The sequence below is a fragment of the Pagrus major genome, chromosome 4, assembly GCF_040436345.1.
Source record: "Pagrus major chromosome 4, Pma_NU_1.0".
NCBI lineage: Eukaryota > Metazoa > Chordata > Actinopteri > Spariformes > Sparidae > Pagrus > Pagrus major.
In genome coordinates, this window is record NC_133218.1 from 11,057,113 (window position 1) to 11,083,041 (window position 25,929).

Below are 25,929 nucleotides of genomic sequence, written 5' to 3' on the forward strand. Positions count from 1 at the left end.
CTCGCTACATAAAAGGTGGTTACACCCCACCTTTCCGAAACCCTGCTGTTCCGAAAATAGACTTCCATTCTTCGTAATGGCGGAGTTTCCCATTTTTTCTAAAGACCCCGCTATTCCGAAAAGGCTATTGGGGAACCCCTGACCCTAACCCTAACCCTATTGGGAAGTAATTGGAACTTGAAAGTCGGATTCGGAACATCGGTGTTTCGGAGTGGGGGTGTTTCGGAATGGAGGGGTTTCGCAATGGAAGGCCGTCTCCATAAAAGGCTGCAGACAGACGTGGAGCTGGACTTGTTGCTGATGAATAATCAGTGATATTAGCCACATGCTAAGTTATATGTCTTGTGTTGTTGCACTTGCTTGATGTTTGGCTGAGTTAGTCAAGTTATCCACTCATTAGTTTTTGATCATGAACCACGTCAACCCATTTCAACAGAGGTTTAGCTGGTAGCATGCTACAGACAGGTGTTATAGTCTCTGGTTCAGGTGACGTTAGCTTAGCGGGCTGTGACTGTCCTGAGTTGTGTGTAACGTTTGTGCAAATTTTGACTGCTGCGTGGCAAGAATGCCTGATCAGCATGTTTACTTCAAGACAAACATTTTCTAGACATCACATTATCATGATGTGCTGAGTTTTGTTTGTAGTTAGCACGTAACGATGTAGCGATACATTACATCTGACAAATTGTTACAGAAACCTGAGATTTGTATTCACAGCAGTAAATATGAAAAGGTTGGGGGCGCCAAATTGTACAAATTACAAATGATTACATAACGTTACTTTAACGTTCATTATGGTTTCACTCAGATTTGACAGGACAGGAACTATTCTTGTGTCATATTTGGCACCTGGTGTGTGAGAGAGACAGTGGTGTCACTGAAGAGCAGCAGTGACTGATAAACAGCTGTTAAAATGAAGAAATAAAGAAAAGGTGTTTGAATGTCCTCAATGAATGAAAATTGGCTCATTCAGTGTTTGATCACAGGTTAATTTTCTTAATGCATAAGAGACAATCATGGAGTGATAGTGCCTTGGATTAGAGGTCAGGGAGGCAGTAAAGTAATGTCTGAATAATGGCCCATTGTGTCTGTTAGTAATGTGCTATTGACAGAGCAGTAAAAAGAAAGAGAGGCTTGCCCCAAGAGACCAGATGGTGTCCAGGTCCTGGGCTGAAGCCAGATGCTCCTTGGGGATAGTTTTACTCCTCGTTGTTCCAAACGGAGCTCCCGCCAGCAGCTAGTACACACAGACACACACCAAGTCAATACATTATGATGGTGATACATAAAAACCCTTCATCCACTGTATATACAGGGAGAGAGAGGGGGACATAGCAGTTACTTTAATTTAAACTTTAAATCTGGTGAGAAAAATTGTGTTATTGAATAAGTCTCGGGAAAACAAGACTTTCTTGAAGCATCTAAAGAAAAACCTCCAAACACCCAGCCAAGTTACCAAATAAAATGTTGGCAGTTAACATATCTTGAAAACCACTGATATGGTCACATTTGTGTCACGTGTACCATATTGACATTTATGTATTATATATGGTGTACACATTACATGTTTATGAGCTGACTTTTTTGTCAGGAGTTGGAGGGGATGGTGGTGGAGATAAACTGGGCGAGAAGCCTGCCTCAGGACAGTTTCCAGCCGTGATGACAAAACCAGGCATTTTCAGCCAAAACACAATCATCTCCTAACCCTAACCAGACCATAATGACAGCACTGTCACAGCATGGAATTGAAAATTGAGCCTAAAGAAATGTTACATTTCAACAAATCGGTGGTTTGCAGAAACGTACACTACCAACACTTATTCTTGCAATTGTGTCAAATTACCTAACTGTATATGCTGCACAGAACAGTTACATACTGCACAACCTGCTTACATTACAATAAATACACTTTACTATTGCTACATGAGTACTGTACTTTACTTCTTATTTTATTTTTTTAGATTTCCATCACAGCACAGATCTAACAATTCAGTGTATTTGATGTACATATAATAATAAACAACTTAAACTTGTACTTGCTGGGCAGAAGGATAAACTGTTACGGGTCAAAAACAGTCCCGGCACGCTGGGTAACTCCTCCTAATATCATCAACTGTTATTTTTACATTTTTGTGTATAGATTAAACACAGAAGATACACAGTGTTAATTCATTAGGTTTAGAGGTTTAGGGAAAGTTTGGTTACGATAATAAACACTCGGTTATGGTTAGGGAAGATCCATGGTTATGGCTCAAAGAAACCAACACTGACTATCAGTAGGAAACAGGTAACAAACAGCTGTCTGCTGTGTTAAAGACTGATGTTTTCCACCCTGAAAGCTCAGAGGGAGAGCTGCAGACTGTGTCACTCTATAACAGCATCACATCTCTCCTTTGCACTTGTCAGACAAGAGTAATAATTACTAAAGCCACTAGAGGGCGCTGACACTTGATCTGAAACATATGTCCTTTTTGGACCTTTGCTTAAATTAATATAAATAAAACCATGTTTGACAGTTTTTGTCTGATATAGACTCACAGTTATTCAATGAAATAGTGATGCGGAACTCTTGCCTCTGACTTACCCTAAAAAAGGCAGACTCAAGAAATTAAAAGTGAGGAATAACTGAGCTGATCCTTCGTTCCAGACTTGGTCACAACATTTACAGTCACAGGCATCTAATCTGACGAACATCCATGATGTTTGATGTTGGATGATGAAACTCATTAAGCAGAGGGAGACAGACAGTAGATGGTGTGTGAGGGGAGACAGTGGGAGGTTTGTCCCGACACATGATGGAGGGGGAGAGAGGTGTAAAAGACATAAATGGAGGAATAAGGTCAGGCGTTGGGAATGATAGGATAAGTCATGTCTGGAGAAATTGCTTATGTCTGCAGGTCACTGACAAACATAAATCCAGCAGCATTTTCTTCTTTTGTTCTAATCTACAGTTTGTGCTACTACTGCTTGAGCTGAAGCTGCCTCAGAATCACCAGCTACAAGCTCTGTGATCAGTGAACATGCTGTATGAACAGAACATTGACAAAGGAGAAGAAGTCAACAAAGCATCTGGAGATTGAATCTACACCACATCATTAAATGAAAGCGTTTCATACATGGGTCATTCCATTCCAACTCACCTAAAACCTCCCAGTTCATGTCATGGACTAAATTTGGTCCTGCTAATCGTTATTAATAGTTCCTCACACATATCATTTCACAATATCGTACTTTTCTGAACTTTTTGTGACACATTTAACTCTGCGCTCTCTAAAAAAGCCTGGAAACACACCCAGCCAAGCAATGCTATAGAACATTTTCTGATTATATCTGATAATGATAATAATAATTGAGTCGTACCATCTCAATAATGTCAAATTATTGTTGTTGTGCTGATGTACATGGTATACAGAATCAAATAAAAAAAGCTAAACTGTGATTGCTCTTTAATTAATCACCAACCACACAATGATAAATCACTGTTAAGGCAACTATTCACACATGATTCACATGTGATATGCAGAATTGTATGTTAAACAGTGTCAGAGGCTTGCTGACCTCTGGTAGGACGATGAAGGCTCCAGTCATGATGGTCAGGACAATGTTGATCCCAAACAACCAGCGGAGGAAGATAAAGTAGGACGCCACGCCTGACCCAAAGTGACCTTATCAAGACAGAGGACACATCTGACTGAGGCTGACTGACATGTAGCATGCACCTCACACACACACAGTTATATAGCTGCACATAACCAATATTAAGTTATATAAATGACATTTTCCTGACAGTTTAATGTATCTTTCTGTGACCTGAAAAGGTCCAACCTCATGACTTCGGCCAACATCCTACAGTTTGACCAAATCGGTGGACAAGTGTCCAGAACAAAATGCATTTGGGTTAAGGTATGTCAAGTACTACAGTGGTAAGTTAACTGAGAGTAGAGTGGGGCGGCTTGCCCTCCACTACATCCTCAGATATGACAGGACAGATATAAAACAAAATGAATGATAGCATATTGGGCTTTATCCAGTAATAGAATTACTTGAATTAATTCTGTTGAGAAAACTGTTGACTCACTTTCGATTTTCTTGATCCTCACTTCCCAGGGGATGAACAGAACCACGATGTTGTAAAGCACACGGGAAAGTTTCTTTAGCAGCTGCAAGAAGAGAAACACTGAAACTTGACAGACACACACTGCCACAACGGGCAGGAATCGTAATGTGCTGACTGTGGATATATCTGACCATTTAGTGATGGTTCAGGGTGAACTTCACCTCTGAGAACTGCTTTTATAACTATACAAAATCTGTCATATTAAAATGGCGTCATTAGTCACTCCAGTCTTGCATCTCAAGGTGCACAAAAAAATATAGATATTGGTTTTCATATCTGATCAGACTGGATGATAGGAAACAGTTTGTAATGATTATACATTTTATTTTTGAAGAGTTTTTCAATACTAAAAGATTTGGTGACTATTTACATTGAATTCTAGAAACCTAAACCACAATAAAAACGTATAATTGCATGTATCATATTTATCCTGCGACTCTATCTAATAGCAGTATGAACGTGCTTGGTAGTTTCCTCCATAATAACTTTGTAACAAGTCCTCAATGATTAGTGACTTAACAGGGTAGGGTCAGAGGACGTACATTTTGCAGTGTTGAAGTGTTGAATCTTTGAAGAAGGTCCATAAATGTCAGAATATCTCAGTATTTGGTTTGTCCCCCTTCATGCACTTGAGCTGCATGGACTTCACAAGTTAGTGTCAAACCTGCTGACTCATGTTATCCCAGCATATTTGACAGTGTTTCACAAAGTTTCTTGTGGTGTCACAGAATGCTTGGCTCAGTTATCAGGTCCATGCCGGCTTAAGTGCATGCTGCCATATCTAACGCCTCTATTGTTAATGTTTGGGCCACTGACTGTACTAAAACTGCGCTGTTAAGGTTAGGCTTCTGGTTATGGTTAAAAAACACTAACATTGACTGTTGCTTTTGCAAAGTTATAACAATAAACACCACCTCTGCCTTTGCTGTTGAGACATAACTGTCATCAGCATACACAGAAGAGAAGAGGTCTGATCTGGTAAATGTAAATGATAGGTGTGTTGAATGTTTGAGCAAACAACCATGCTGTTTTTTCTAGAGAGGCCAGTCTTTGGCCTAAAATGTTATCTTCATGTTATTACATTCTTTACAAATTGTAAGTCTTGTAGAGTTTGCATTACTCTCAATGTAATTTTGTTGCAGCTGAAACAATGTAACTGATGATGTGATGAAAAATAAAATCGGACCTGAGATGATGATTATTAATCAAGATAAGGTCAGCTGGACCAATGATTCTGATTTTCAATTAACCAGGAGCCAAACTGTAGAATTAATAACTCATCATCAGGCTGCTCACTAAAAGTCAATTTATTCTAATGGGGCCTGAGCAGCCTGAACATTTTAATTAAACTGAGCTATAACATCAGGGCTATAAATTCACTCATGCTGCTGTGCCATGGCTGCGTAGCTCTCATTCTCTCTGCCTGTCTTCCTCTCTGTTTATGTGTGTATGAAATACAGACAGACAGATCAAGTAGATGTAGTAATCTACAGGATGTGTGTGTTCTGCCTACAGGAGGAGAAACGCTGTGTTGGAAGGAAAAGGAAATCCAACATGTTTTATTATTCTGGCTCTGATCATCAAGTTACTGCAGTGCAGTGAAATAACACAAAGCAGCTCCACGCAGCACACAGTTAGAATAAATGAAGCTGTGGCTGTACAGTATAGAGCACATATTTCACTGAATCTGCTCACAGTGACACACTGGAGGAAAAAGGATGTCAAGTCAGCCTGAGCAGATAGATTTTTAGTTGTTTTTAATTTCACATTTCTGTGGCTGTATCTGTCTCAATCTGTGGCGTTTTGAGAGGCTGGGTTCATTTTATCTTGTGTCTTGGCCCACCCTTGAAGGGGCATTTCCACCATGCTTAAAGGGTAACTCAACCAACTTTACACGTAAAGTGTGTTTACAGGTCTTGGGGAGCACTACTGCATGTGTGAAAAAGGTATTTTAAAGCCTCTGTGGCTCCAGAGGAAGCTGCATGTAATCTGATAAATTGCCCCCAGTGATGTCACTGAGTGACTATGTGCATTGTGGGTAATGTAGGCAGCAGGTTTTGAAAAGGAAGAAGTATGCATGGAATAAAAAAAGGTGATATCTACATTACCCACAACTCCACTTAGCCACCGAGTGACATCAGACATTTATCAGATCACATGCAGCTTCCTCTGGAGCCACAAAAGGCTTTCCCCCTTTTTATAGTAGTACTCTCAAAGACCTGTAACCACACTATAATTTGTTAGTTGGTGGTTACCCTTTAATGGATCTCTAAAAAAGAGCCTGTAGAATGCAAGAAATATTTTAACCAGCTGGACTGAAGGAACTATTTACTATTCACCCTCTGATTTGCTAGTATTCCTATTTTCATCAATCAGTGGTGGTTAAAGTTGCAAAGCATCCTTGAAGGTTAACATATGCAACATATTACACAAGTGAACATGTCAAATCAAACCATTTTCTGTTCTCTACAAAGATGCATTTAAAGCTGGGATCATGTCAAAGAGAACTACTGTGAACGACAGCGGATGGTTGGAGTGAACATACATCAGCTCCTGCAGTCTGGTATCCTCGGGTTCTGGTCAGTCGGCCCTCATACTTCAGAACAATCTCTCTGGCCTGCCTGGGAAACAAACACACACAGATGGAAGCTCACTAAGTACATTTACTCACATACTATCTTCACATTTATAATTCTATTACTACTCCATTACATTTTTGATGATGAGTACTTTTGGCCTGTTTATCTGAGGACTGTGATACTTTAACATATTTTTAAAGAATGAATGATGATTGGGGGTCAGAGTGTGATTGCACAGTTTGAGGTATACTGGTAAAGATGATAATGGATGAACTTGAGGTCTGGATAACCCCAATATGAAAGTGAATGGTGTTGCTGCCATTATTTCCTGTACAGAGTACATTACAATTAATCAACCACTCAAGAAAACAAAGAAACTAACAGAAAACACTGAAAGAGTTATTATTGACATTTTACTGTCAATAATCTAATGCTACAGTTCAACAGGGCAAAAGAGTTGTATTAAAGATATCACCATGAAACTAACCCTAACCCCAGCTGACCCAGTACTGACATTAAGACTGTAAATTAGAGTCAAAGGTTTTTACAGAGGTAATTTTGGATATGTCCTTTCATCACTCTTTAAATCAGAAAATACTGTTACCAGCTTAAAAAAAGAAATACATTTATGGCATATTTTTTTAGGAATAAAACTGGAAAGCTTGGTTATGTAAGCGCTACTGAAGTGGAGATTGTGGCTCAGAGTCAGAGTCAGACAAAAAAAAGCCTTTAAGATATGAATTATTATATTATTCCATGCATTTTTAGGCAAAAAATGATTATCGTAAAAAAATGATAATAAATAAAAGCAAAACACTGATAGATATCACCATGGAACTTCCCCAGTTGATTGCGTACATTGAGACAATTCGTTTTTGTTTTTGGAAATTTTAACCATTTAATTAAATTCATTTGCATAAACATATGAATCAAAATAAACACTTAAATGTGTATTTTGGACATTTTCTTTCCACTACTCTGAAAGAAGACTTGTTATTGAAGTAAAATAGCTTACAAACTCGAAATTGACGAGTACGTGAAAAAATTGTGCAGTGTCTCCCCTTACTGGAATACTTTCCATTGTGGTCCTGCCATGTTTACTTAAATGATCTGAATAGTTCTTCCAACACTACATACAGAACCAGCACAACACACAAATCTTACAGTATTTAGATTAAGTAACAAAGCCAGCTTATCCTTTAAAGGATAAATGTCAATTCTGCAAACATTCTGCTTTTAAGAAGGTTTGAGTTTAGTATTTTGTAAAATAAAAAATGGATTAGCGAGTGAGATGAGGAGATGAGAAGTGAGAGTGAGATGAGAAGATGAATCATGACATATAAAGACAGCTAGCCAAACAAAACAACCCTTTATGACAAGCTTTACACATCCTGACTCCAGCTACGACTGCTATTTGAGCATGACACTGTTCTTGGCCATGTCAACAGTCATGTGTGCTCAAATAACCTAAACACAAATCCAGCAGAAGCTTTTTGGAGCTTTCGCCTCATTTCTTTTGTTAACTTGTGACCAAAACTCCACAGTTGGGTCACAATGATGACACCCAGCCAGATCCAGACAATTGAGAGAGATGGTGAGATGTGGTAGGAATGAAAATCTAGTGTGGATGTTTGAGTTTAAGTTATTTTGTCACACAAATATTCATCTTTTTGTGTCAATCTCAGAAAGAAAGGAAATGTGTTTCCAATTTGTATTTATTTTCTTTATTACCCACTTTAGCAACACATGTAATTATTGTTATTTAACATTATTTGGAACCTTGAACTATTTTATGTAATGGGTGGTATTATATGGTTTTACTGTTACTGTTATACTGTCCACCTCTTGTAGACTGTATTATTCCAGTAGAAATATTTTGTTTGTTCTGTGGTTTAAAGGTGACAAATTTGTGTGTTCTAAAATGTACTCTTTAATACTTTACATACATTATGCTGAATAATAAGGCCATAACATTTTAAAATTATAATGCAAAGCAGTCACAGCAGACTGATCACAATAAAATAAACTGTCTGAAGGGATTCTGTAGCTTTACAGTCTATAAGGGAGTGAAACCAGCTCATCCTGTCACAGCACCGGGGACAATTCAGAAAGCTATGAGCCATGTCAGTGAAGAGACTTAACGTGCATTTTACACTCTCCAGTGGATAACTGTAGATTTTACAATTATGGAATATACATGGATTCATTCTGTGATATCACGCCAGTAGTTAGGCTGAGAGCTGTGGTAAGAGTCAAAATTACAATAACTCAAACTAGAATTTGTCAGAAAATCCCTGATTTGTGATGTGAAATACGAGCTGTTATTGCAGCGGGAGTAATCGCAGACATTCAGCCTGAGATTAAAGAGGGTGTAAAAGCGCAGACTTGCATCCCATCCCTGATGATGGTAATAAAACCTCTGCGGTAATAACAAACTGCCCATATAAAACCTGTTATCCATGGCACATACTCAGCACATCTTAGAAGCTCTCTATCTACTCGGGTTCTCCCTGTCTCAGCCTGTTCCCTATCTACTAGTCTAATGACATTTAGCTGAATGTTACAACACAGTCTACACAGTTTTGTGTCTGATCACAACACAGGGATAAGCTGCTTTAAAAATGTGGACCTCCACAAGGTCATAGAAGAATGTTAGCAGCGATAAGTTTGTGCCACAGAGCTGTTTGTGGTAAATGGTAACAAGGTAAACCATCGCAAATGGTTACGTGTCATTGGAAATTAAAGTATATCTAAAAAAATTTAAACTCAGTTTAAATCCTGCAGCGCACCATTTATACTCCACACACAAATGTCTTTAAAAAAAAAAACCCATACACTTATATGTTTATGTGTCCTCTGCCTAATCTATGGTCAGGCCGTGAAATAGAAATGATGAATCAGTCAATATTAACACAATCAATCAACAACAACAATCAAAGTTGCAAACAGCATTGGGATGCAGCTGCAAAGGCTCTATAACCAACCTCAAAATCACCTTCTTGTATAACTAATGTACAACATCAAATATGTTTTGAGAGAAAAGTAACACAGATTATGTTTTCTACAGCCCGTCCTTATCAGAAAACGACCATTCAGTCCATTGTGAAAGCAGCTTATTACAACCCATATTGATGTTTCTTGTTAGGCACCGACCCATAGTGGCTGTAGTACTTATTAGGGCAGCAAAGGAGGAAGTGAGGTGAAGGAGTTTAAAGAGCAAACCCAGGAAACTGATTGTGTCCAGTGTGAAACCAAAAGGCTACAGTGAATTATTTGAACTCACTAGTGTATGATGTAGGGTATATGTGTGTTGATGTAGTGTGTTTACTGTATTGTGGTTTATGATACTGACCATTGAAAGCTGTATCTTTTAATTGTGCCGTAAATGTAAAAGCCCAACTAGGGACAAGAGTTAATAATAATAATAATAATAATAATAATAATAATAATAATAATAATAATAATAATGCAGTAAAGTCACACCAAGTACTGTTACCAAGTTACATATGTAATGTTCATGCATTCATAACCAGACTTACATAATAGTTATTTTAACCCACATCCCGATGTTTTTCCTACATCTAACCAAACGAGCAAGTGCTTGCAGACTCCAACTAACAAAAAACCCCTCTTCTCACCCTCCCCTACAGTGACAGCTACAAACCTGAAAAACAACAACACATATGCTTGGTTTGTCTGTTCTGGGCTCCTGTAGAAAAACAAGGCGGTGCAAAATGGCATACTCTGTGGAAGAGGACCTCACTCTGTAGATATAAAGGCTCATTCTGCGGTAACGGGACACAACAATTCTTAGTTTCGGGTGATTACAGACGGATGAAAACATAATTATGAATATTGTATTTGTCTACAGACCCCCTAAATCCTACACAGTGGACCTTTAAAGGCATGACAGGACGTTTTTGTTTTTTCAATTTCTTTTACCAAAATGCCTTCATAGGAGACTAATGTGGGTGTCGTTGTGTATATACACCTCTGGAGAGTTTGGTGGGGGAGCTGCTGGGGTTTTGACACACTCACTGTAAAGTCAGTGACATATTTATTTGCAGAGCACTTTCATTAGGAAAAGTACTCTTTCTCAACTGTACAGTGTGGTTAAGAGCAGAAGAGGAGGGGCAGAGTAAACCAGCACTCAACAGATACAGAGGGAACAAACAAACAGTGGGGTACTTTAGGACTTTAAGCTTGCGTCTCATTGGCCATGGTCTGGTCCGAATGTTGGCAATGATCTCTTTCTGGTACTGAATGTTCTGGAACATCTCTTCTGGGTCATTGCTGTCCACCCTCTCATCCTCTTTATCTTCATCATCGGAGGAGCTGTAGGAGAAGACACAGGGGCACAATGAAAATATGGCTCGGGCTGTTACATCGTAAAGATAAAAAAGAAATTGTCATCTCAGGGACTGTATGAAAATGTATTGGGAGGGGAGGCGAGGGGAGACTGACCCTTACATTTTATTTAATAAAAAAGCAAACTAAATTAAACTAAATGTTACATTATTAGGATATTGTTACTAATAGTTTTATCCATCCATTACAAAAAGTAAAAATACATCTGAATTAGATCAGATGATGTTGTAGAGATCAGATATCTGACTGTCAGTCATAATCAAATCACTAACATGAGACCTGAGTCACATTTCCAGCTGTGATGGTTACTCAGAGGGGACAGTTTCCTAAAGACAAACTCCTGTCTGTTAATGGTTACAATCCAGTCCACACCAACTGTGAGATCCTGTTATGGTTGGTTACCACTAAGCTTTTTTTATTCATGGCTGATTTGGTTTGTGATAATGTTTAGGGGGTAGGGGGGGCTGGAGCCGGTCCTGACATTGGGCGACGGTGGGGTACACCCTGGATAAGTCACAAGTTCATCACAGTCAACATTTTCTTCTTTTTTTTTTACCAATTAATAGTTCATTAAATTAGTTGTCAACATGTAATGTTGAACTGAATTATATAACAGGCTAACTTTATATGAATTACATTTCACTGAAGTTCTGCTTTCAGCCTAATTGATGCACCTGAGCAATCAGCAGGTACACCTGCTTTTTATGAGCTCTTGTTTCCTGACATGTCCACCTGCTCCTGATGACGCTTCAGTTAAGAAGTCTCGGATGTTTGAGCATCAATGTGCTGAATGATGTTTGTGTTCACATCACACACAAATTATTGTTCTAGCACTATATATATATATTCTGAAAAATTCTGAAAATAATTAAGTAATATACAAACATAATTTGGAGATAGGGTTTATTTTGCCATAGAGGATAAAAGTCCTATGTTAGTGTCAGGTCTATACTTTCCTCATTAAAATGTATTTAGTAATAATTTTACCAAAATTAAAAAATTAAAAAAATTAAAAAATAAATATATATATCTATATATCTATATCTATCTATCCATCTATCTATCTATCTATCTATCTATCTATCTATCTATATATATATATATATATATATATATATATATATATATATATATATATATATATATAGTTTTCCCACAGTTTGGTATGCATCACAGTTTTTGGGCCACGGTAACGGTACGGTTTCAATATCTTTATATAAAACTACTCACACTAGCAAAGGCAATATTGCATGTAAAAATAATTAAAAGCAGATATAGTCAAACCACAAACCTTATTATAAAAAATTAACACTTATCTTAATTGCCTTCCATAAAAAACATATGCATTATCCAATCAAGTTAAACAACAAACATTATTGTAGTATTGTATTGTACTGTATTGTATTGTATTGTTTGCCTTTGTGTATTGAACCTAATAGGGCGTATTGAACAGTTCGATAAAATATTGAATATTGTTGCATCCCTAATATATACACACAGTATATATATCTATATATATATATATAGATAGATAGATAGATAGATAGATAGATAGATAGATAGATAGATAGATAGATAGATACTGTGTGTATATATGTATATATATATAGATAGATATATAGATATATACACACAGTGTATATATAGATAGATAGATAGATAGATAGATAGATAGATAGATAGATAGATAGATAGATAGATAGATAGATAGATACATATATACACACAGTGTATATAAATATATATATGTTGAAAACTAGTTGTATATATACAACTAGTTTGCCACAGCAGATGCATTTCTGGGAAACAGGGCTGGGGAAATGGCACCTTTATGTATGTGCACCCAAAGGCTGTACGATGTAATTTTCTAAAAACATTTTTTTTTACAATTAATCTTATAAAACAGAGCAGAATCAAATGTTACCCTCTCCCTTGAAATAGCATGTGTACAGTCCTATCTCAAACATCAACAATTAAATAATTAAATACACCTGTGTGTTTTATGCGAGAGAACAAAAAGAAATCTGAGATTCATTAGGAGCATATTGGTATGTAAAATGGTAAACAATATCAGGATTACAATTTTAAAGAGATGCGGGAACACAACAGAAAACAGTCCAAATCTAGAACCTTTCTCTTTTCATCAGTTCAACTTGGTATTCTGACTCCTCATCTTTATTTATTTTTTTTAATGTATTAATTATAACATCCTCCTCAAGTGGCTGATTTTTATTCATAAGTCATAAATCCAGAAATGATGCAAACACAGGATAATGCATTTCCTAACAGCCAATAGTGCTGATCAATATTTTGTCATGTGAATTCTGAATGTCTCGTCCAGTAGTGCCTAGTGAGCAAAAACCTGATGATTTGGTGACATAAAAGGATGCATGCTCAGGGATGAAAGATTAACAACAGAACTTGAAGGTCATTGGACCAAATCATGTGTGAAAAAAAACACTGTCATACAAAAATTACATTTCACCACCCTTCACCCGTATGACATAGCTTGTGTAGCATCTTAGAATAAGTGAGTTAAGTCATATAGTTCCTTTCAGAAAGAAATGTCCAGTGCTCTTCTTCACTTGCAATAATTATAATAATAATTATATTTATATTTAATAAATTATTACATTGTAATAACTTTCTGACCTGAAGGCTGTGTACATTTTAGAAACAGTCATGTATCTATATCACTGTTTAGAATAAAACTGAGTTGTGAAGAAGACTGCTAACCTTTGAGGAGAGTCAATCTGTAACGTGTATACGATTTAAAAAAAATAAGAGAAAGACAGAACAATCGATCCCAGAGGATCGATCGATGTTGCTGCTCACAATAGTCTTTTCTTTGTCCCATCCAAAATAAATATCTTCCTATTTAGAGATCTCTGAATTCTAACCTATTTCTCCTACACACAGAGTTAAGACTTGAATTAGATCACTGAGACGCATTTTTGATATTGTGTTAGTTCATTTATAAATCAATCAAGTTTTCATTTGGATGTTACTGTTATTTAAAGAGATGATTATTGCAGAAAGAACAGTGCAGTGAGAAAAAAACAAGAGATATTTTAAGATATTAAACTGGAGGCTAATTCTCAGTAACAGAATTTAAGAAGTAGTAAGAGTAAATGGTCTAAATCTCATACTGATGTTAAACTGACTTCAGTTATATCTAGGAAAAATAGGCTGGCTAAAGATGAGATGTTAGTTTGAATATTCCGTTCCTGTGACGAGTGTTTCATCTTTAAATATATGAGATACATGCATTACTTCTGTTGCATGCCATAACTCAACTACATCACCATTACACTTTGTTTTTTGCCAGCGTTCCCACATCCAAACAATTACTGGCGTATTAGTTAGTACTAGTTATTATCTAAATTGAACCAAATGATTGATGGCATAACAAACTGGGTTTGCTCCGTTTGAACTGTATTCATGCAGATACACTGCCTTTCTTTTTTATAGCAATCATTTATTCAAAACTGATCAATGTTTCGATTTACAGAGCCAAACTCTTTGATAACCAGTTAATGAGCTCAGACTAAATTCACAAAGATGACCAGGTCAAAATGGAAGTCAAGAGTAACAGAGCACACAGGAAACTCTTTGTAGTTTTCCCAGATGATTAGATTGAGTAAATGACTAATTGTATAACCTACAGGATGTCATTTGAGGCTCAGAAAGATGACAGCCACAAAGTGTGAGAGAAACAGACTGATACACAGAGACACTTAGAGAAAAGCAGAGTATCTGCTCAGATATCCTGATAGAAGGAACATTGATAAAAAAGAGTGAGCACACTCACCCCTGCTGGTGGTCCTGGTAGGCTGAATAAATCCTTCTGGAGTTCTTTCTGATACTTTTGTGTCTCTTGGCTGCAGACAGAGACCTGCTGCTGCCAACCAAAGGCTCAGATACTGTACTCATGCTGGCTCTGCTCAAAGCGTGTGTGCTTGACAGGGTTCTTCAAAGTGTGTGCAGGTCAGTGTGTGAGCAGACCCTGCATGCTACCTGACTGGACTGGAGGGTCTGTACTGGAGCTACCTGCTGAGCTGGAGTCCCACTGGAGCATGACACACAGCAGCACAGACTGAAACACACACACTCATCAGTCCAATCACAGCCATACTGACTGCTTAAAGGGACAGCACCACGCAGACCGGACGACTTCTGTTCTTAACTTGAAAATCATGTAATCATTACAGTAATATGCTGTAAGTGCATCAGTTATGACCTGCAACTGTCAAATTTACATCACTATTACCAAAACAACCGGACCTTCGTACGCCTGCAGTTTGGTTGGGTTAAGGCAGCAAAATGATTTTCTTAGGATTAAGTTAAGTTAAGGTTACTGCTTAGGTTTAATAAACATTGTGGTTGTGCTTAAATTACTGTTACTTTTGTAACTTCAGTTCAGAGCGTACATACATTATGTACGTATCTTGAGTTACATTATGTAGACAACATCCATCCCTGACCTCCTCCCATCTGTCATCTTTGTTGCTCTGTATTCTACTTCACCTGACTGAATATGGTCCAGCTGTAATAAGCTACTTTCATAGCCTATCTGATGTTTTTTCTGAACAGGACAGCCTGTACAGACTGTTATGAGATGACAGTAGGTTACAAATGACATGCCTTGATGTCACAATTGTGTTGAACATTGTCTCATTAGCAACCAAAGGCTACTTAGCTTAGAAAGCTATTCTGGCTGTCCAATGCTAGCTTGTTGTTGGGTTGCTAGCTTGTTAGCTCATGAGCTACAGTAATTCACTATAGACCTAAATTACATCATTAAGCTTCTAGCACCACATTTTTTGTGAAGACGCAGATACATTTCGCTGTGTAACCAACTTTAAAGGGTAAGTTCACCCAAAAATGAGTCCTCCACCCTCATGCTATGGAAAGTCGGATGAAGTTTCGTAGTCCACAAAACATTTCTGGATCTGGTTAAACTTATCCTTTAACTACTGTTTTGTTCTCACTGTGATGTGGGCACCTGTAGTTAAGTATGTTATAAGGATGTTGCAAGGACTGTGAATTTGGACAGTTACACGACTTTGGTAGGAAACTGAATAGTATGTGGCACAACTACTGACTAAGTGAGAGGCAGACTGTTAAGAGAAGCAGATCTGACAGGTTACACCCCGCCTTTCCGAAAACCCCGCTGTTCCGAAAATAGACTTCCATTCTTCGTAATGGCGGGGTTTCCCATTTTTTCTAAAGACCCCGCTATTCCGAAAAGGCTATTTGGGAAACCCTAACCCTAACCCTATTGGGAAGTAATTTGAAGTTGAAAGTCGGAACAGCGTTGTTTTTGGGGGAGGGTCGGAACAGCGGTGTTTCGGAGTTGGGGTGTTTCGGAATGGAAGGCTGTCCCCGATCTGACACTAGAAAAAGCCATTGATATTTGCCATGCAAGAGAGATTACAGCCATGTCAAAGCTCTGACAGAAGAAACAGAAGTGAACAGAATAAGAACAGAAGGGCCAAAAGACAACAAAGTTAAAGCTCAAACAAGACAGACTGAACAAAATGTGTCAAACTGCAGCAGCACAAGAAAAACCCATTTGCCAAGACGGGCAGACCACAGGGTCATCAGCAACAACATGGAAAGAAAGTGCATGCAGTTGAGCAAAGTGAGAGTGAAAATGACATGTTCATCGGAACAGTCAAGATTGAAATGAAATCTTGACTGTTCATGAAAAGCACATCGAAGCGATGGAGTCTGTAGAGACAGATACTGAGGGAGAAAATTGGTTGAAAGCCTGAGGATGAATAAGAAAGTTGTGACTTTTAAACTGGACACAGGTGCAGACTGCAATGCAAAGTCAGTTCAAACCTGTAATGCACTTGATGTTAGATGCAGGCTCCGGGCCAGTAAAACTAAACTAGCTCCTTTCTCTGGCCACAAGATAGTGCCACTGGGCAACAGAACATGTGAGTATAAGGGCTAAAAGCTCAGCACTGAGTTTGAAATCACACAAGAGGATGTTCAAGTTATATTGGGAGGTGACACTTGTTTGAAACCAGGCTTATTAAAGAGAGTGCATGAAGTTGGAAAAGAGAATGACCATCTTTAAGACTATGATGATGTCTTCAATGGACTGGGTTGCTTACCCGGTCAGCACCACATACAGATTGACCACACTGTCTCACCCGTTGTGCACGCTCCCAGTAGGATCCCAGCAGCACTCAGGGACAGATTATAGTTGAAGAACTAAACCACATAGAAAAATTGAAATGCAGCCCCTCGGCCCTCACACACAGAGTGAATGACAGGACGTTACTGTACGTGTCCAGCTCTTTACATATATGTTACATAATGTAACGAGTTGTGCATGCAGAGCTGTTCAGCTTTGCTGATGACAAGATGCCAACCGTCGTTAAAAACATGCCATAAAACAAAGTAGCTTTATTATTTCATCACTTTAATCTTTCATTCAACCGGATTATGCAAACTGTGAACATTTTATTTCCTCTTTTGGAGGTGGTGGGGCAGCGCTCCAATATGCTCCAGCAGCACTACACCTATGATCTTCAGGGCATCATGAATGTGCTTTGCAATTTTAATTCCAATCAGCATATTTCATTGTCTTCAACAATCTTGTGAGATGTGGTGGGTGGTGCAAGAGCTCAAAGTGCCATAGGCACCAAAAGCCATAGGGTTCATCCTCTGGGGAGCATGAATGTATATATTTTTTTACAATTTATCTCTATAGCAAAGTGTACAGACCCTCAGGAAAAGAAACTTGAATTCATCTTCTGAGATATTTTCCCCTAAATTTTGTTTTAGATCCACCCCTTTTCAAACCTTTTCTAAATGAAGGGATGGGGTTATTTATATGTTTTTATTCAACCAAGTATGCATGAAGCCTTTTTGCTACACTGATAGTGTGTGAGCCTTATGTTCACTTGGCTCCTGTCCTGACTCTGTACAGTTATCACTGAAGCTGAGGGGCAGTATCATCGAGCTGAATGAGACTATGAAAGCCTGACAGATGTCTCTTTTTAATTGGTGGCTGTTTGACTCTACTCAGAGGAGTACTTTTAACCAATGAGTCTTTGTCCATGAGGCACACACCAGGCACACCTTATAATACCAGATAGAAAACCTTGATGGCCAAGTCAGACAGACCCCTTGAATAATTCAGCGGAGTTTAGGCTGAAAGCTTGTTGGAGCACAAAGGCTGTATTTAAACACCAAGGTAAGAAGGTTCAGCCTTTTAGTGCCTGTGTTGTCATACATGTGCCTGTGTTGTACATCATTGCTACATCCTTTGCAGGGTAGCAGGAGTTGGAGCATCATGGGTGAGAGGCAGTATACCCAGGTAACCAGCTTAGCACAGGGCTAAAGGCCAGTCCCCACCAGTGTTTTTGATGTCTGTCACTCATCCATCTCATGCAAAAGCTACATGTCAAGTTTATCAAATGTAACAATCTTCACTTACTCAGAGGGTCTTTTTGTGTCTGGTGCACTTAATGTTCCACTGCAGCTGTTCAAATCACCTCCTGCTGACTTTGTTACTTATCAACTAGTTATCTGGTTCTCTGTTAAAACAATATCAAGCCCATTGCAAAAATGTCTCATTCACTCGATTTGAGTTATGTTTTGAGAAGCATACCATAGAATTTGTTCAATTGTGTTTTTATCATCTAAATGTCATTCATGATATTTCAAAAGTATGATCAGTTGACTTTCATTTCATCACACTGTGATGAACACAACATTAGAAAGTGCTGCCTGTATGGTACACGTCAAGCTATGACTGAACATGGCATAAAAACAATCACTTACTGTCATTGTGATATGGTGATTGATCTTGTGTTCTGCTTGAAAGGGCAAGGAACTCCTGGACCTTGAGTTGTCTCCCTAATGTGAAGAAGCACTGAACCCATCCCAGAGGAGCAGTGGGCAGCCAACGTCAGCAACCAGGGCCCACCTCCAGAACTCAGCCAGTGCCTTGGTCAAGGGTACTGACTGGACAGTTAGCCTAATATACATGTTTTTATGGTGGGGGGAATCTGAGCACCCAGAGGGACCACACTCAAGCAAGTAGGGAACATGCAAACTCCAAACAGAAAAGCCTTGCCCCAGCCCGAATTCGAACCCAGGACCTTCTTCTGTGAGGCAACAGTCAGTACGTTTCCATGCACACTTAAGTCGAGCTACGGTCACAGCTCGAAAAGGCCATTTAATTGGACTACTGTTTCGGTTTCAGTTGGACTAACACAATAGTCCATCTTTTTCTAACATTATGTAAAAGTACTGAGTGCTAAACACTGCACCAACGTGCACACATTTTGAGTTGCTATTGTTTTTCTCCTCTGACTAAGCTGCTATTTAAATTTTCTCCTTGTGGGTCGCACATTAACACGTCAAAACATCACACCCTGTCCCATCCTGTCCCTTTGCTTGGTCATTTTTAAACAGATGATGATTCTGCTCTGTTAGTACCTCTGCTGCCAGCTCAGAGGCAGAACAACAATGACCCTCCAATCTGCCTTTGTACCTTATTTACAGAAGAGATATATAAAGGCACAACAGTCCTGCCTTGACAAGCTTGCAACAAGCAATTTTCCTTGTTGTGTTATGTTCCCAAAGATCCTGTAGATGCCAATAAACAATAACTACGCTGTGTTGAATTTCCAAGGAGACAATATCCTTCATATCTCACAGTTTCATGATGCACTTATGTTTTGCTTGATTGTGTTACAGAGTTATAGTCCTGACCCACACATGTAAGCTGACCCTCAGCACAGATGAGAACATCTGTCTCTGTTCAGCTCTGAGGACTAACCAGAATCGACTCACATCTCTGAATTTGCTTAGAAGAATAGAGGTTGTCCAGCCAATCACACTCATTAGTCCTGTCAGCTGTAAATTATATTACCCATTGTTGTTATTGTAGAAGCGCCAAAGTCTGTACTTGAATTTATGTCAGAGTGATGTGATGTGTTACTATTGTCTGATGCTTGTTTTGTGCAATTATTTGTCTCCCTCTATCTAGAGATCCATTACATTTAAAATTGATTATTAACCACCTTTACTGTAAGTCATACAGTTGTGCTCAATCCTCCTGAGAGGTGAACAATCATTTCAAACCGCATTTTCCTTGTGAAAGTGATACAATGAGAGCTTTGCTCAGTGTTTTTTGAGGCTTTTGGTAATCTCTAAAATTCTAAAATAGAATGGCAGCATCAAACTGACCAGTAAAAAAAGTATTGTTTCCTCTCTTTTGTTAGCCTCCTGTTGTGTGATCTGAAAGAAAATATGACCAGCAGGCTCACATTTATACATGAAAACAGATACATTTTACATATTTGAAAATGCATATGCACTTTTGCAATTAGGTACACTGATCAGACATATCATTAAAACCACTGACACATAACCACATAACGTTTTTCCATCTTGTTACAATGTTCTGCTGGGAAACCTTGGGTCCTGGCATTCATGTGGATGTCCCCAGGTCCGATCGCAACATTAAGAGACCACTGACATCAATCGTTAACATCTTGATGTTTCAGTAAGGATCTGAAGAAACAATAAAATCTTTCAACAACAACTCACTTGCAAACAATTTGAACCAGTATGCATAAGGAAAAACTCAACTCTGGGGGATATGTGAATATTCATTAGCTTGACACTAATGCAGCTGCATTATTCATGACTAAGGCAAACATGCTGAATCTAAGTAAAGGAAATGATTTGGGGCACATTATAGCCAAGCTGTGCAAAGGTATCTGTAAAAACACATCAGGTAGTAAAAACACATCAATAAAATAGACCAGTGAACATTCTTATGTGTGCATATTATTGTGTAGGACCTATTCATCAGTGAGGTATTAAAGTGTTATAGTGCTGCATCCTGTTTGTGATAACAGGCACTAAATTTCATCTGGCCCTTTGTGCACTGTGTGCAGATGCATCTTCCACAGTGAAGATTTAACATGATAATGTGTGATGCAGCTTTATGGCGCTCCCTAGTGGCTCTCAGATGGTTCAACTGTCAGTCAGTTGAAGTTTCAGTGGATTAAAGACAGGGTGTATTATTACTTTAAAAAGAAATTCACCATATTTTATGTGGATATCCCTCAGTGTTGATGGTAAATGCGTCCTCACTGTGTTGGGTCTTGACAGAGAAAGTCAAGAGTGTTCCTGCTTGCACAGCCTGCCTACATGTACCAGGATGCAATCTGTGCAATCCTGATGCTCCACACCCTAATACTGGGCGTGTCAAATGGGGTTTTGTACAAAAAGGAATCTGAAATAAGTTAGCTACGTCATTGCCAGTAAAGAGGAAGAGGAATGTGTCGAGAACATCTTAGTTTTAGTTTTTTCCCTCAATGAGTCTGAGTTTGAGCCTCGTATTTTCCTTTTTTCTTTTTCGTTTAAAAGGGTTCCATAGTGATGCATGTTTACTCAAACAGGAAGCATAGATGAGAAAGTGTATTAAATAAAGGTTTATTAGAGATGCACACTCACAGGAAGAGCAACTCTCCCTTTTCCTTTGCCCAACCATGGATCAGGTATGTTTTGCACAGAAAAAACCATATCATAGAAGCTGGTCTTCTATGATATGGTTTTGATTGTAAAACACTTTTTTCTAAAGATTGTCCTTGAAGACTCCTCCCCTTTTCAGCACTATAAGTGCTCCTGTGTGGCAGTGCTCATTACTCGCAGGTTAAACATCACTGCTGTGCCACCTGTTTTGGGCTGCACAGAGACAGAACAACGCTGGCACAAACCAAGAACTATGGTAAGTTTTAAGCAGCATAATTCCATTTAGGCAAGATTTTCCATGTGTTACATTCAACCACCTCTGTTATGCTTTTTTATTTTACCTTTATTATTGATGGGGTGTGAAGCCAGGCTGCATGAGTGACAAGGTGGTGCTGTCTGCCAAGCCCAAGCAGAGGACGCTAGCAAATGGTGTCAGGTATGTATGTCTTGTTCATTTGAAACCAATTATGAAAATGTGACTGTCATACAGTATAAATGTATGTTGTCTAATTTGAATTATGATATGAAATTCTACATAGGTGCACTCTCTACAATGTGGTGCGGGGGGATCTGCCTGATCCTGATGTTCTGAAAGTGGCAGAAGCCTATGAAGGCTTTCCATTGGACATAGCACCTCCCATTACCACAATGTCCATCAGTGCTGATGTCCCGCTGGTCGAGTCAGCATTGAGCAAAGTTCAGGACGGCAGCCCAATCTCGTGCCAGTACCAGTCAGCCGCATTGTCCTTCTACACACCAGAGCTCCTCCACCCCCACCTCTGCCTTTGGATGGCTACAAACTGGAGCCCACTAGTCGCCAATTCATGTGCAGTCTCCACCAGCAGCTGCATCTGCACTCCCTACAGACCACCTTGGATATGGCAAGAAAAATTGAAGAAGCCACAAGGGAGCAGAGTATGTCTGCGGAGTGGGACCAAGTCAGAAGAATGAGAATAACATCATCTCACTTCAGAGAGGTATGTCATATTCATGGTCAGAACTCAGCGGAACATCTTGCTCAAAGAATGCTTAGATGTGTGGCACAAACAGCATTGATGAAACAAGGTCTGGTATTGGAGGCAGCTGCCATTCAGTAGTACTGCAAAGCTAAGAACACCAACTATTGGCCATGTGGCTTCATCATACACCCTTATGCCTCCTGGTTAGGGTCTTCACCCGATGGGGTTGTTTTCGACCCTACAGACAACCCACCCTTTGGCCTGCTGGAGGTGAAATGTCCCAACATCAAAAGTTATGTTGGCTGCAAATACCTGAAGCTCCAAAATGACACCATGAAACTGAAAAAAACAACATAGTTACTACTGGCAGGTCCAAGGACAACTCTTGCTGACAGGTATGGACTGGTGTGACTTTGTTGTTTTTGCAGAGGAGGACATGGTCATTCAAAGGATCTACAGGGACCCAGAGGTTGCTGCAGTCATCAGGGAGAAGGGAGATTATTTCTTTTTCTATTTTTACTTATCATGTTCCATGTAAATTTGAAATCACCCCACCCCCTAAAACGTGTTTTTGTGTGAAATTAAATTTTATAGTATCCATTACAAACTGCACATGCACATGTCTGTATATAGTTAAATGGTTATGTATATAGTTATAATTACAAACCTATACAGGGTGCCTTTCATGTATTTGTGTTTTCCTGGCCCAATCACAGTGTCAGAGACAATAAAAGGCAAATGTAAACATTGTTAACATTGCAGATAATTGACTTAAAGGTTAAGCATTTTCAGTCTGTGTGAATTTAGTAGGTGATAGGTGAGATGACACTGCCAAACTGCTGCATCTATGTTTTGTGTTTCACATAAACCACTACAATACTAAGCTCTGTAATAAAGGAAAGAGTTACATAGGTGATAGGACCATGGGGGGCAATGCCAATCATGGCCTTGAAAGTGGAATGCGACTTGTAATGGGAGAACACCTCACTTTGCAGAACAAGAGACGAGGGTGTTTGACAAAAGATTTCAGTACAGTCCAGCACCACTTGTGTATCTGCGTATGGGGAAAACTCTGGTGGTAAGTGAGCTTTTATGGCTTCCTTTGGTAGCCACAGACGAATGGAACCAAGAAGGTGGTACAGACAGTGCGTCCAGGTGATTATAATTCTGCTAGAGGCAGACCCACGGAGAGGTGCATTAAAAACAGAAGCAACTCGTCTATGGGTCAGACATACAAAAGAAAATGACAAAAGATTAGCCAAGATAGTGCATATGTACAATTATATTTTACTGTGTATATAACAGTATATTTAGCACATACATAACATAGTTAAAGATGGAACTGAAATGGTGTGGGGCCAAGTTAGATGATTAATTGTAGCCTTTGTGATTACGTTTGCATTAGTTCAAATTGCAGTTAAGATTAAGCACCAATAGGCTAACCTTTCAGACTAAAGTAATATTTAGCATAATAAATATGCATGCATCTATGAGACCCTGATAACATAGCTTACTGTTGATCTGTGTTGAGTTGAGGCTGCACCGGCTGCACTGGCACTGGTTATCCGCACCATCTTGGTGTTCACAGCTGGCTCCACAAGTTGCCAAAAGGCCTGGAAGTGCCTTGGAGTTACACAGTAGTTGTGGTCCGGCAGTACTTCCATCTCGCAATCAGAGTCTGACACAGAGTCCAGCAAGGGAGAGGGGCATTTTGGGCGGCGCTCCCACACATTGCGCCTCGGTGCTGTTGTAACATAGTCATTCCATTCATAAAGGCAGGGTACCGCTCCTTTTTTAAGTTGTTTACGTCCCCCAGCCGTTGCGATTAAATGCTCTTCCTTAAAATGCCGTCTACAGACCTGAGCATTATCAGTGGGAGTGAAATCATCTCTTATCTTGACTAGCCACTGAACTCGCACCTCAGGATCACGGGGGAAACGATGGAAATTCACTTCAGAATTGTACCTCGATGAAACAGCACATCGAGGAACAGTACAATGTAACTTAGAGTTTTTGTTTTGATATTGATAAGTAAGGCGCTTCCTCTTTATCGTTAATATTTTTCATACACTCACTGTTAGCTTACCGCTCGATCTTCAGCAACAATCCACAATCGGAAATAGTAGTAGCCTAAACCGGAAGTAGTAATGCCCACCACACAGATTTTGAACGTGAGTGGCGACATCTTGTGCATGGAGGGAATAGAACAACAAAGGCATACATGTCATAGACATCCAAAAATTTCAACAGGGAACTTGATGATCAGATGATAATGCATCATAATTATTACTGAAGGAATGTCTGCCGTGATTAAATCTACACCTGGGCTGTGATCCCATGTGTCATGTATCTAACGCCTGGTCACCATATCAAAAACAGAATTACCTTACATAATATTAGTTTACGGACTCAAGATTTATGGTTGGGTTTTATGGTTGGTATTAATGTCATGACCTAAGATCATGACATTAATACTATGAGCAAACCCAAAAACACTTTTGACTCTTTAAATGGAGATATTTATTTATTCCAATGAAAAACTATTGGCAAGCCTCTCAAAAAAAAATAATGGCCCCTTGAACTGATGCAAATACATGCATCTGGATTACAAACTGAAAAAGTGCATTCCAGAAGTTCAAAAAAATAAATATATAGTTGAAAGTCTGTATTTAACCACTGCGCGGTCAGACTCATCATGCTTACAGGGCTGACATCACAAGTCCATATATCCATGGTGAAGCTTATGTCTTTCACTTTGTTATCAAAGTGTGAATACATTTGGTGATCGCATCATACTTAGCTGGAAGGCACACATCAGAAAAGTAGCAGCAGCTCGGCAATGTAAACCGTGTCTCCAAGTGATTAATCAGGCGAGAAAGCCTCTGTCCTCAACGAGGGTAAAGAGCTGGTCGCCAGGTGCCATCATTTCCATGATTAAGTCTTCAATAGCCTTAGCCCGTGGGTCATTTCTGGCAAATTTCTTGGATTTTTCGAAAGCCTCGCCGATGTGTTAAAGTCCCGGTGGCTTCTCTGCGGCTGGGTTTAAGTTGCTAGCATCTTTAGCAGCCCGGGCGTCCTCATACGCTTTCAAAACTCTGTCGAAGCGATGGCTATGTTTCAGGTGACTTATCAGGTTTGACGTATCAGCTCGTGCTACTTTTACCTCCTCGTGGAACTTCCTTGGAACATTTGGTACAAATAACAAGCGACCAGTCTTCTTCAAAAACTTTGAAAAAGTCCCACACAAACGACGCCATGTTGTCTGTTTTTAAACGTAAGCACGCTGTGCTGCATTCACGGTTTGACGGAAATTCCCTGTCCCCACGTTTCTAGTCTGTCTTTTTAAGTTCATTTTTCTATTGTTTATGTGTAACAAGTGGAAAAATACTGTGGA

General features: G+C 39.1%; 1 protein-coding gene across 2 annotated transcripts in view; it reads right to left on the reverse strand.

Annotated features, from left to right (window-relative positions):
- LOC140994983 (transmembrane channel-like protein 3) overlaps window positions 1-14,997 on the reverse strand; it is a 45,756-nt gene extending 30,759 nt beyond the window's left edge. For both annotated transcript variants that reach the window (XM_073464854.1, XM_073464855.1), the window contains exons 1-6: window positions 14,876-14,997; window positions 10,885-11,031; window positions 6,663-6,738; window positions 4,079-4,160; window positions 3,559-3,665; window positions 1,139-1,237 (exon numbers count right to left, since the gene is read on the reverse strand). In XM_073464854.1, the coding sequence (XP_073320955.1) occupies window positions 1,139-1,237; window positions 3,559-3,665; window positions 4,079-4,160; window positions 6,663-6,738; window positions 10,885-11,031; window positions 14,876-14,997 (633 nt within the window). The remainder of the gene's footprint in view (window positions 1-1,138; window positions 1,238-3,558; window positions 3,666-4,078; window positions 4,161-6,662; window positions 6,739-10,884; window positions 11,032-14,875) is intronic.
- Window positions 14,998-25,929: the final 10,932 nt, after the last annotated feature.